General features: G+C 38.7%; 1 protein-coding gene across 1 annotated transcript in view; it reads right to left on the bottom strand.

The window, feature by feature from the left end:
- RRP41 (3'-5'-exoribonuclease family protein) overlaps positions 1–14,284 on the bottom strand; it is a 274,779-nt gene that overhangs the window by 108,379 nt on the left and 152,116 nt on the right. Inside the window, exon 8 of the mRNA XM_089433108.1 lies at positions 1,806–1,842. Within this exon, the coding sequence (XP_089289234.1) occupies positions 1,806–1,842 (37 nt within the window). The remainder of the gene's footprint in view (positions 1–1,805; positions 1,843–14,284) is intronic.

Raw genomic sequence — 14,284 nt, forward strand, 5'->3', positions numbered from 1 at the left:
GCATGTGCATGAAGAACAACCACAAACTATGTAGGGTGTTGTGAAAAATACCTAGGGCATTGTGAAGATGGGGTGCTCCAAGGTCTCTCCACATAGAAATATGTAGAAACCCATCATGAGGTGGTTCTACATGATCTCATGTACTAAATATATGTTATCAGTCCCAAAGGGCTAGGGAGATGATCACTTAGGCAATAGTGTGACAAATACAAAGGTAGATTCATGCTTAGGTATAAAATAAGTGCACTCTTTAGTACAACAACCTTTAAAATACATTAGCAACACTTTTACACAAGGGTATAGTCAAAAAACCTAGGGGTTCCCTAAGTCATGTGTCCTAATAGGTCCACTCCAAGACCCTTGCACACCCACCTCAACCATAAACTACCTCCATGAGATGGTTAGTAGGAGCCATAAGCACAGGAACTATTTTGAAATGGGGAATAAGAAGACACACCATGAAGAACAACAATGGTCTAGATCAACCAGCTAGATAAAAAGGATATTTTACATAGATCGCTAAGCAGTAAGCACAGTCTAGTACAACACATAAGATACAATGGTCACACATTTGGTTGATCATTATACATAACAGAAATCATCGCGATGGCACAACTAATCATAGAACTCTAGGCTCTAACGTCATCTCAAGATATGCACAAGATCGGGTTATATGCTGGAACAATCTAGTGGAAAATGAGGTACTCTAAACTTTAAATTGAAACTAAGGGATAACACCTCCAAAAGATTTACTCCTATAATAAGTAAATTATATTAAATTATATTCAAAGTCTAATAAATTGGACTTTTCCCTTTAAAGTGCTCATGAAATAAGCTCTTGATGAAAACTTCTTAGATTCCAACACCTCTTTTTCCTTTAGAAGGTAACAAGAAACAGATTCATTCCACTCATATTTTCCTATCATGGAATTGAGATTTCTTACTAAGATTAACATTTGCAAGCCTCCGCCAAAATGACATTTAAGAATTGAAGGATTTGAATTCTTATCAGAAAATTATCTATGCTCTGATTAAATTAACAATAGATTTTGACGACAAAATCAAATTTTCAATTATCATTGGAAAATGTTATAAAATGCAAACTACTTCCAGCGCTGACCAGAATATTAAAAATTAACTCCAGCAATTGTCAGAAAACAAATCACAATGTTAACTGTTTATAAGGACAACCAATGAGCCCCTCAAACCAAAGGTTTCCTATTTGGTTATACTTCATAAATTGCCAAAAATTCATTCTGTAATAGTTCTAATAGAGGTGACATGAAGACAAAACATGTGAACCAAAAAGGAAAAATATAAGACAGAAAAGGCTTACAACAAATTGAAGGCTATAACCTAATTATGAGTCCCCTAATTAGAACAAGACACATACAGGCATATCCAGCTGAGCTAATTATAGGCTAACACAACGAAACATGAACCAAAGAACTGAAACATTAACTATATATTACAATCCTAATACTATTATCATTCAGAAAAATTCATTGTCCATCAAAAGATATTAACCAAAATCTGTAGAGTGTATGTTTATGATCTCAACAGAATCTTTATTTGCACAAGTACTCCTCCCAAAAACTAGCCCACACTTCTATGAAACATAAATTTAAAGATAATGTGAATATATTTATTCACAAATATGAGCAAATGACCACACTATTCATATGATTTGTAGAGCTTTTCAAAGATGTTATCAGATTTATCATCATTTTTCCAATTCTACCAATATGAATATAGCTTAAACTTGAAGATCTTAATTTCTTAACCAAAATCAGATTTTCAATTACCTCCATCAGCTTGAAGAACCTGAACAAATATGTCTATCTGCAACAAGGGAACAACTGTTAATCCTAAATTTACTTTAGATAAACAACTGCACAAGAATGGATTGCAATGTTTTACCCAATTCATTCTAGAAAACAATTATGCTTAAAATTTTAAAAGAATTCAGAGAGCCATCAATACACACTAAATGAACATCAAACCCAATCATTACAGCAAAGTACCCACCCTTTTTATAATTTACATATCAACGAAACAGGCAATATGGAGGAATCCATACATGAGCCAAAAGCAGAATAATACTGGCATGCAAAGATGACAAGAACAAGAGTTAAGGAAAACCTGCCACATATAATATGGCACCACTCCTAGCAACAATTAGATATTATAGCCGCAAGTTTCTGAAGGACAACCGTTCTAGAGCTGTTCCCACCAGATGTTCAATCCACCACAAATGGGGTGGATAGCCATGTACCTTTGGTGGGGCTGCGAAAGTCAACTTCAGAAAAGCAAGAGCTATAGGGGAAGCCAATGTCACATGGTTCTGGTTCGGGTTCAAGTTCGGGTTCGACAATGATTAGGTTCGGTTTGAGTTCGAATTTTTTGATGAGGTTCGTCATTAGGTTCGTCTATATATATTAATTTAAAATGAATTATACGATAAAATAGTAAGAAATCAACATCAATAAACATCAAAAATTCTATCACAGACATGGAAACTGCAAGGATAAATTACAAGCTTGAGTTGCGACAGGAAGTTATGAGTTTTGATCTATGGACTTGGTCAATGGCTATGAGGTTCGATGAGGTTCGTCGAACCTCAATTTTTTTTTAAGGTTCGCCAAAATTCGAACCTCAAGGTTAAAGTTCGATGAACCTTGTGACATAGGGGGAAGCCCAGAACATCCAGGGAACACTCCCACCATCCACACACAAGGCATTGGGACAGAAACTAATAACCATGATGAAATAGCTGGAATGGTACGGAGAATAAAGCTCCACAAGAGAGTAGAGTTAGATTAGGTTATGGTTTACTGCTGCAGTTTCCTTTGTAAATGTTAATTCAGGATGCAATCATTTCAATTCTTTAGCAAATAGTTATTGGTTGTTAATGTTGATTTTTCTACAAGGATAAATAGTAGAAAACCTAGCAACTTTTATTCTAGAATAAACTGTTCTTCAGCAAAGTTCACAATTACATAAATTGCCTAGAAATATGTGACAAAAACCAAGCCCAAAATACCAGTCAAACCTGGTCCAATATCAACCAGTCAAACAACCAAATAACAGAAAAGTCAACACTGGTCAACTGTCAAAATTTCGACCTGTGGTTAATCTGCAGTCAATCTACGGTCAGAAATCCGTGCAATCAGCCTCAGTCAATGATCAGATTTCGGTCAACCATGGACTTGGTCAAACTCAGTCAAACTTCAAATACTCTGCTCCTTTTCTGTCACAAGTGCAGATATCTCTTGTGTAGAAGATGTTGTGATGATGGTGGTTGAAATGATGTTGGTTCTTGTGTATTTATATTTGTCAAGTGGGTTTGACCAAGGGTCACACCCATTCATGGTGGGGCCGACCTGTCAACCTGGAGCCTACTTGAACCCCAAAAAAAAGAAAATCATAATTTTCCATGGCCGATTTGTGAGGCCTCTTAACATGTGGGAATAGCTCCTGATGTTACACAAAAAATCAACAGTTGATAGACATCAATGGTAATATAATAAGCCCATATGCACTATACAAGATACAGTTGAGCTATACAATAAGTGGTGGCATGTTATTTCTTATATTGCATCAGGGCCACAATCCAGTTGAGAAACCTGTATTCATCCGTGCTGTCCATTCAGGTTGAAGAATATCGGCACCCCATGAAGGCCTTTTCCAATCTGCTTGTAAAGCTAGTGATCTATTACGTCCAATTTGTCATAATGGGAGAGGAGTGAGATAGGGTAGTCCGCTGGAACTCACTGTTGATTTTGGGTAGCATCGAATGTTCTCTAGCTCCGAAATTTTGTGGAGGGGCTAGAACACATGAGATCTCCAATACCCAAAAATCGTTTGGTGACATTTCGCCTGGATTGTATTTTAATAAAATAACTAATATTTTTAATGGGGTTCCTAAGTCTAAAGAAAATAAAAATATTAATAGGTATTAATGAAAATCTGGGTGAGAAGCTATGTTGCCCGAGTTCCCGAACCCAGGGGTGGGGTTCTCGAACCCATCCTGGGTTCTTGTCCCCACGTTTTGGGTACTAGAACGGGTACCTCTGAGAAGAACCCTGAAGAACTCGGTTCTTCTTGAAAGAACCCGAGACTTCGAAATCATAAACCAAGTTCTTTTAATACATCGGAAAGGGTTGCAAAGTGTTGATGTAGATGTAATATTCCCAACTGAAATATACTCAATTTTCTCTTAAAATTTCTGAGTTTTTAATTGAGTTTCAATGAGTCTTAATTGAGGCATTTTATCAAATAGTTGAAGGACAACTACAGTAGATGTTGGTTTTATATTTTCTCTCAAGTGACATGGACAGGGATCATTGCAGCAATGGGAAAATGATTCAAATAACTAGACAACTTATTTATAAACTCAGAATTAGACTTTCACTGCTGTTACAACTTAAAATGATGAAAATTTCTGAGCAAAAACAACCATGCAATTAACTAAACACCAATAGATGTAGTGAAGGTCAAAAGGGTGGAACCTAGTAGCATTACAGCAGTATATAAATGGAATATCAGCCTTTAAATAATAGATCTTCAACCATTAAAATCAGTCTTCTACAGAAAAGATGGATCAGCAATAAACATAGCTTGTTCTCTGAAAAAGCGTTGTTTAACAAGGCAAAGTCTCATGTTGTTTAAGAGAAAATTTCCCAAATTTTACAATGCCATTGTGAAGGAAACACCTGGAACATGCTCCATCTGATAAGAACTTAAACTTGCTGATTGTCAGAGCTTCTGCAATTAACTTGATTTCTTAAGTAGGCAAGCTGCTACAGGATTTGGCAAAAATCTTGAAATCTGGACAGTGAATAAGGATACATAAATTGGGCTCTATTATCTCTTGAAAGAGGATATTCGATCAGCCTTTAACCTCTGAAATCAATACAGTTAAATCATAACTATTTTAGTTTTCTTGTTTAAAGTTGAAAAATATACAAATTCATATATGTTATAATTTATAAAATATAATATTTATATTATATATATAAATTATAATATACCTCCGATGAACCCACGCACCCTATTTCAAAAAATGACGTACCCGTCCACGTCCTCGTCCCCATCCCCGTCCACGAACCCATGTTTCCTGGCAACATAGGTGAGAAGCTTCTAAAAGACAAGGATCAAGTCTCACTTAACCTTAGTTGTTGATTAGAGACTTAATCTTGGCTCTTGATTTGTCAATAATAAAAGTATAAGCGGAGGCTTGAGGGTCAGTTGGAAACACACTGGGCAAATACTCAGTAACCCAAGGGAAATCGGTTCTCAAGGAGTAAGAATTCGATTTCAAAGGGAGAGTTGCAGGCTGAAGGAAGAGGATGCCATCAGCATCAGTCAGAGATTGAGGACGTGACGCAGTACATCAGAGAGACAACACAGAGGGAGAGCTCTGAGAGACAGCGCAACTAGGGACGCAGTTCTCATGCAGTCCTCACGCAACTGATGCAGAGGTGACGCAGAGAAACTGAAGGGTCTCTGGGGTGTCAGAATTTCTCCAAAGTGAGGAGAAGAAATTATCTCAGGTATTTTCTCAAAATTTTCTCTATGTTCTGCATAATCATTACCTGTAAAGAGATTGTTGTTGAAGATTAATAAATAAACCCTCATCTGCTGCACCAATTTTCCTGCAATGGGTTTTTCTGGGTACGATTGTCCAAAAATAATTGTGTTTTTGTGATTGATTCTTGTGCTTGTATTTCTCTGTTCTTTTCTCTATGCTATTATGTGACAACTGCAGAAGAATTTACTTTGATGTTTACTAGGGTTTTGTAAATAACTTATTGTGGAAAAAAAGTAGGAGAAATAAATCAGTTACTGCAGTAGAATTTCAAGTTTGGAATTTTCATTCACTATTCTGTCATCTAATACAGTTCATTGCATCAGTATGCTATGATCAAGAAGGGCAATCTGTAATGTCCCTTTCCAAATGATCACTCTAGGATAATGACTTAGTAGCCTATTTGATTCCTGTAGGCTATAGTCGTTCAAAAGGGGACCAATTAATTTAATTATTTAAACGTATTTTGGGTAAGGAAAAGTAACATGTAAAGGTGACATTGAGTAATTAAATTAAAAAAGTGATTATTAGGTGACTATGGGAGAAATAAGAAGGAAAACCTTATAAAGTCACCTTATATCATTCAATTGAGGGGGAAAAGGTGAAATGGGATAAAACGGGAGGTTTGAGCTCATTTACTCATTATGCATTGTCACTTCTCAAAAAATTGACTTGGAGAGCTCATGTGGCTTTTGAGTGATGGGGGTGAAACCCTAGGCAGAATTGGCTTCGGTGGTAAAACAATTCCACCCTAGCTGATCAGAAGGAAGGATCACTAAGATATTTCATTGGCTTTCAGTGTTTGTCAAGTGGGGGCACATCCAGAAATTGTGGGAGCCAGAAAAGTAAGGTTGTACCACTCATTATCAGTCGTGGGATCTCCCAAGAAGGGTGTATCAGCAATTTCAGGGGTTTGTGTGGGGCTTTCAGTTCATCATTTTGCATACCTATGCCCAGCACCATTCCTCTCAGCGGATCGAGCCAATTTTTGCTAGTTTGTTGCATCTAAAGGGAGGATCGAACCAGCTCAGCAAGTCTGCCCAGCGTGGCCATTTACAGCAGTTCAGAAAAGGATTTTACAGCACTGCCAATGTCCTCTATTTTCCTTCACATCATGCCAACAGCCATGGCTGTTCATGGATTCCCAGAAATCAATTTTTGTACCAAAAAGGGGCTGTCCCAGGATGTAATTCAAGGTCAAATTTAATAGTCAGAGCATAATTTATTTGTTGATTTTGGTTGCTATGGTATTTTGCTTGTAGTATATTGGCTGAGTTGTTTGTTTAGCTAGAAGAGGTTTTACAGTGGTATCAGAACCAGTGTTTTAAAACTAGGCCGGTCCGAAATGGATCAGCCTGGTTGACCGAGCCAGACCCCTGCTTTGGTCGACTAGGTAGAAAAACCGGTCCAACAGTCGGTCCGTTACCGAACTGGCCGAGCCGGACACCAATTTGGCCGGTTCGGTAACGGATCGGCCGGTTCGGCTTGGACCGGCTGGGTCGGCTGAGCCCATCTTAAACCAGCCAGGCTAGTTTGGGGGGGCACAAAAGGAAGCAACTCAAACTTCAAACTCAATTTTTTTTGGTTTTTTTCTTAATGCCTCTACCCCTCTCCCAAGCCTATAAAAGTGACCCAACCCCCTCACATTTACTCACAGCTATCTCATTGCATTTGTGCAAGTAAATGTGATAGCTGTGAGTAAATGTGAGGATGTGTATAGACTATTGCACTTTGAAGAGGCTTCAAGCACACCATTGAATTTCCAGAAGGGGCCAAGACCCTAATAACTACTCTATACAAGCACCTAAAGAAGCTCAAAGATGAGATAGAGAAGGCAATCAAGGAGTTGTTAGAGATGGGACATATCATAACCAATTCCATTCCATTGGCTTATTCAGTAGTTTTGGTTAAGAAGAAGGATGGAACTATGAGGATGTGTATATACTATAGACCATCGGGCTCTCAATAAGAAGACAAAGAAAAAACAATTATCCCATCCCCAAGATTGACGAGTTGCTAGATGAGTTGCATGGGGCAGTACACTCGTTAAAAATGGATCTTCGATCAGGATATCACCAAATCAGGGTTAGGGAGCAGGACGTTCACAAGACCACTTTCAAGCGTCATTATGGGCACTACGAATTCTTGGTCATGCCATTTGGGTCAACCAACGCACCTACCACTTTTTAGTCCTACATGAACCTCATTTTCAATGAGCAGTTGTGGAAGTTTATGTTGGTGTTCTTTCATGATCTCCTTGTATACAACCGAACATGGGAGGATCACTTGAGGCATTTAGATGAGATATTGGGTATTATGGGGGAGCATTCATTGTATGCCAACGCATCCAAATGTGAATTCGATCTAATAGGGATTCTATTTTTTGGCCACTTGATCAATGCTTAGGGCGTGCAGGAAGATCAGAAGAAGATCCAGGCGATATTAGATTGGCCACTTCCTAGGACCCTTATAGAATTGTGGGGATTCTTTAGGTTTTGTAGCTATTATAGCCTCTTTGTTATGGTGTTTTCACAGTTGGTTGCACCCTTAACAAATCTTACGAAGAAAGGGGCATTTAGATGGACAAAGGAAGCTCAACAAGCATTCAACAAGCTCAAGGAGGTGATGAGCACTTGTCCAATATTGGCACTTCTTGATTTCACTCAACCCTCTATGCTTGACTGTGATGCTTCGAGAGAGGGTATAGGAGTCGTCTTGATGCAGAACAGATACCTGATCAAATTTGAGAGTTGGAAGCCTAGGGAACCAAAGAAACTCTACTCCATCTACAACAAGGAGATGCTCGTAATTATGCATGCCTTCGTGAACTTCAAATAATATTTGGTAGGAGGCAAATTTGTGGATAGGACTAACCACAAAATTTTGTAGTAGTTCTTAGAATAGAAGGCCCTGAATGAGAGGCAGTAGAAATGGGTAAGCAAGGGATAAGCTTACAATTTCGACATTGAGTACATGAAGGGCAAGAAAAATATTGTTGATGGCACTCTTTCCAAGAAACAGGAAAATTTTAGCTGATAGGAAATCACACTTTCTAGTGGAATATTCCAAGTTTGCTTACGAGTTCATGGATGGTCACATTCAGGATGACATGTACAAAGTGGTGCATGACATCATCCTCTACAAGGACAGAATATACTTAGTCCCTAAGTCCACACTTAAGGAGAAGATTATGAGGGCTACTCATGATACACTGTTGGGAGGGCACCCTAAATACTTCAAAACTTACAGGCAGATTAGAGAGAGGTTCTAACTTCTCATGGAAGGGCCTAAAGGACGATGTGTTGCAACATGTGAGGGAGTGTATGACTTGCCAGTAGAACAAGTCAGAGCATACTCATCTTACAGGTTTATTGCAACCTTTGCCCATTCCAGAACATAAGTGGGACAGTGTGTCGATAGATTTCATCATAGGTCTACCAAGTTCGCTCATTTCCTCACAATTCCATTGAAGTATAAGGCAGCGCAGGTGGCAGAGTTGTTTTTTAGGGAGGTGTTTAGGCTCCATGGGCTGCCTAAGTATACTGTCAGTGATCCGGACAGCAAGCTTCTCGATGCATTTTGGCAAGAGTTGTCCAAATTGGCTAGCACCTAATCTACTCCTAGTACCAGTTATCACCCTCAAACGGATGGCCAAACAGAGAATGTCAACAAACAGATTAAAGGGTGTCTGACTATGTGTTAGGACAGTAGAAGGCTTGGATTAAGTGGTTGCATCTAGGAGAACATTGCTACAACACCACTTACCACATGTCCATTGGTATGACCCCATTCTAAGCATTGTATGGCTATGATGCTCCTTCATTTGTGGATTTGGCATTTGGGGATAGTAGGGCTCCCAAAGCCAAAGATTGGATATAGGAAAACCAAGATATCCTTAAGATCCTTAAGGAAAACTTGCAAGCTTCCCACAACCAGCAGAAGATATATGCAGACAAAAATAGGGTTGAGAGTAGTTTTGAGGTAGTAGACATGTTTTTCTTGAGGCTACAACCATACAAACAAACTTAAGAAAAAAGGTGTAGAAAAGTTGAAACCACACATTTATGGTCACTACTGAGTAAGGCAAAGAGTTGGGGAAGTAGCTTCTAAGCATAAGTTGCCAAAGGTGAGCAAGATTCATAAAATTTTCCATGTCACGCCTCAAGAAGGCATTGGGACAGCAGGTTATTACTTCAGCAAAGTTACCTCCACTGTATGAGGAGGGGCAACTGGTATTTTTCCCTAAGGAGATTTTGGAAGTCAGGGAAAGGAAATTGAGGAGCAGAGTGATCGGAGTGTCATATTAGGAAGAGAGACTTGCTAGTAGGGGATGCTATATTGGAAGGAGAGCAGATTTTGTAGCATCCTAGTTTGCAATAGCTTGAGGGCATGCAATATAAGGAAGGTAGGATTGTAAATTCGAATGATCGCTTTCGGAGAACAACTTAGTAGCCTATTTGATTCTTGAAGGCTAAAGTTGGTCAAAAGGGGATTAATTAATTTAATAATTTAAATGTGGGTAAAGAAAAGTAACATGTGAAGGTGACAATGAGTAATTAAATTAAAAACATGATTATTAAGTGACTATGGGAGAAATAAGAAGGAAAACCTTATAAATCAACTTTATCATTCAATTGAGGGGGAAAAGGTGAAAAGGGTATAAAAGGGAGGCTTGACCCCATTCACTCATTATGGATAGTCACTTCTCAAAAATTCGACTTGGAGAGCTCTTGTGGCTTTTGAGCATTGGGGATGAAACCCTAGGGTGAATTGGCTTCGTTGGTGAAACAATTCCACCCTAGTTGATCAAAAGGGAGATTCACTTGGATCTTTCATTGGTTTTCAGTGTTTTTCAAGTGTGGGCACATCCAGAAATCATGGGAGCCAGAAAAGGAAGGTCATACCATTCATTGTTGCATGTGCAAGTAAAAAGGGGGGTTGTACCACTCATTATCAAGCCGTGGAATCTTCCAGGAAGGTCGTATCAGATTTTTATCAGCAATTTCAAGGGTTTGTGTGAGGCTTTCAGTTCAAATTTTTGCACACCTATGCCCAATGCCATTCCTCTCAGCAAATCAAGTCAATTTTTGCTAGTTCATGGCATCTAAAGGGAGGGTCATGTTAGCACTTCGTAATTCCTCCAGGCTAAGGAGAGGAACCCAAAGGTAACCACAAACCAGTCTTTAGGGCTGGAAGCTAGCCCTTCCAAACCCAGAGAAGGTGAACAGTTTGATTGCAGGGGAGAGTGAAAACCCATTGGGCATGGAGTCAAATTGAGCTAATGATTTTCAGTGATATGATGGGAAAATGAGAAAACCTTAGACAGGGGCATGGTAGGCAATCCTTATGGTGTCTTTGTCAAATTTTGTTGCAGAGAGGTGAGCAGAGGAGTAGTTGAATTGATAATATCTTAAGCATATAGCTGAGGATGAATTTTAGATGTTACAATGGAGGAAAAACCACTAAAACGTTCAGTTACTTATAACAGAGCACTTAAAAGTGAATTCTAAAATAAATTTTGCTTAACTAAACATTAAAGACATGACATTTAAGCATGGCAATAACATAAGATAATGAAACAAAAACAGGAGATAAACATCACCATAAATGACTGACACATGAATCCCTGAACAAGTAGACTTTGACCTTCATCATTCACTGAAACTTTTTAATGAAAATGTACAATGCTCAATGTCTTCTCTATCACACCCTGACCAACCCTTTTCTTAGTCAAAAATACATCATATATACATCAAAAACTATTAGTTCCTCCCTTTAGGAACCAAATTCCCCAAAAAGATTTAGTTTTCTGCTTGTAGCAGCGAATATAGAACTACTTTCTAGAAATTAGGGAATTGTTTTGACTAAAGGAATCTTTAACAAATTACATTGAATACATGCATAAAGATGAGGCTCAAACCTCCAAAACACTTCAAGACATTTGTCATAACCATGAGAATCAATTTTATGAGGTTTGGATTCGAATTGCAAGGTCAAATTGTTGATTGTGTGGAAACACAGCAAAGTTATTGCACTACTTCTTCAGCAAAAGCGCAGCGATTAAGCGCAACGAATTTTCACTTGCATAGGTTTGACTAAGTGTTGGGGTCTCTGACCGAGGAAAATAGTTAGTTGATGATGTTGAAAACCTTAAAAACCTTCTTGAGCCTCCATACATAAGAAATAGTGCCAAAATCCTAGTCCTCTACCAAATTTTAATGCTTTCGACAGTAGCGCATCAAATTTGTTACTGTGACACATGGCAAAAGATTGTAGGGCATATCACAAAGACAAATATAATGGTCCCTGTCAATCTCCTGGAAGCAATTTTGCAAGAAGAAGTCATAATTACTCATTCATAAACAAGATGGGAGTGATTCAATTGCCATAACATTGGACATATGGCACATGATTGTAATTTGACTTGGGTCCCTACACAAGCTAGAATCATGGCAACCAAGCCAGAAAAGAAAGTTACACAAATATGGAGAAAGAAGAAAATTGGATCCGAAAGTCTCTTGGACACTCTAACCAATAACACATGTTGTTGATTTGACGAAGACATCAAGATGTGATATCCCAAGTGTCTGATGATGAGGCTCTGCCAAAAGGGAGACCATGCATACAATTAGGGGGAGCTTGGGATCATTCTTGCAGAAGCTATCCGTGAAAGTGCCCTATGAAACCCTTGATGAGTCACTCATGGACAATCATCCTTTGATAGATCATCTCTCAGGAGAAACTCCGTTGAAAAACATGATCCCTTACTCATTCGATGGAATATTGTTGAAGATTTCTTCCATTTGATCACTAAGCAAGTAATCTTTCTTGAGGTAGAGGTGTTTATGCAGATAGGGAGAGTTGGTTCATCACATGTAGACACATCTATCATGCACCTCATTGCCATAAGGAAGAGCATCATGACAGGGGGAGTAACATACCTATGACGAACTATTATTGATGAAGAGAAGCAGCTTAATAGGGGGAGTACTTGGGCACCCCATTTGCCATTGATGTCAAAGGGGGAGAAAATGTTGGAAGGGAAAGAATATTGACATCAATGACAAAGGGGTGAGACTGTTGGTCAAGGTTGGCATTGATGTCAATATGGCATTGTTGGAGATGGAAAATATTCTTATGAGACATGCCTTAAACCCTTTCATGATGTTGCCCTAACTACATGACAAAACCCTAAGTACATTTATGCCCTAGATTGGGGATGCATGATCTAAATGCCCATAATACTCTAGAAGATGCATTATCCCTAACACATTGATGCAAGTCCTAATACTTATGATTCCCTTAAGATACATGAATGGAAGCCTATGTGTATGAAGCCCTAATCCTAATGAAGAAGCCCTTTGCCCTAATGTCCATGAAAATCCTTAGATCATTGATGATGAAGCCTTAAATGAAGATGCCCACGAATACATATTCAAAAGGCACCCTAATCGTGTTGATGCCTATGATACCTTTAAAGGAGCCCTAATCCTAATCAACTTGATGACCTAATTCTATAAATAAGGAGCCCTAAACATTGGATGCCTAAAACTAAAATCCTAATGGTTGTCATAAATAAAATAATAATGACAATCTCACAAAAATATTTTTATTGGTGGTAAAATGACCCTATTTAAGGATGGGATTGGCATAAGAGTGTAGAGGATTTTTTCCTCTTTCTAACGAGCTATTACACGCCCCCAAAATCCTTACCGTTGAAGAGAAATCAATTTTTGAAATTATCATATGTCAAAATTTGTCAAACTGTTCAAGCCGACTTGAGTAGGCTCATAACCCTCGGCAAAGAGATGTGTCCCTTAAGAATATGGAAAAACCACTATAAATATAAACCTAAATTCATCCACTCAAGCTCAGATTTTTCGGTGGAGACAAGACAAGAGGTAGAGAAGCAGTCACAGCCTAGAAAAGCAAGGAAGACAAGTTTGTGGAATTATTCTTGGGTTAAATAGTCTCCCATAGGTTCGAGCTAGGAGCAAAGAAGTTGTCGTAGTTGTCGTGGTCGAAGTTTTCGTAGTTGCAGTGGTCAAAATTGTTGTAGTTGTCGTGGTCAAAGTTGCTACAATTGTAGTGGTCGAAGTTGTCATAATTGTCGTGGTCGCAGCTACCATAGTTGAAGTTGTCGTCATTGTCGTGGTTGAAGTTACCGTGATTGAAGTTGCCATAGTTGTCGTGGTCGAAGTTGTCGCAACTACTGTAGTTGAAGTTGCCATAGTTGTCGTGGTCGAAGTTGTCGCAATTGTTGTAGTTTTCGTGGTCAAATTTGTCATAGTTGTCGTGGTTGAAGCTGTCGTGGTCAAAGTTGTTGTAATTGTCGTGGTCGAAGTGTTGATTTATTGGGATTGGACAAATAGAGCTTGTTGACGTCTTCTCTTGTGAACAGAATAGGGCAAAGTTGGCGAACTTTGTGAAGCATCATATTGAAGATTTGTGGAGATCATTGAAGACCATGATGCATTGAAGCCATAATGAGGTAACCTTGGAGATTTTGTTTGGGTGACATGAAGAGCAGTGGCTATACCTTCTAGGCAGACAAGGTTTTCAATGATGATGTGACATGGAGACTAAGGGAAGGCATCGCTAAAGATTGACAAGGCTTGTTGAAGAAGACATTGGGAGTCATGAAGTATAACCAAATACATCTTGATGAAGTAAAGTAAGGGTTAGAGCCCAAGA

The sequence above is a fragment of the Pinus tabuliformis genome, chromosome 5_1, assembly GCF_031772625.1.
Source record: "Pinus tabuliformis cultivar Carrire ecotype Pingquan chromosome 5_1, CPIR1, whole genome shotgun sequence".
Classification (NCBI taxonomy): Eukaryota; Viridiplantae; Streptophyta; class Pinopsida; order Pinales; family Pinaceae; genus Pinus; species Pinus tabuliformis.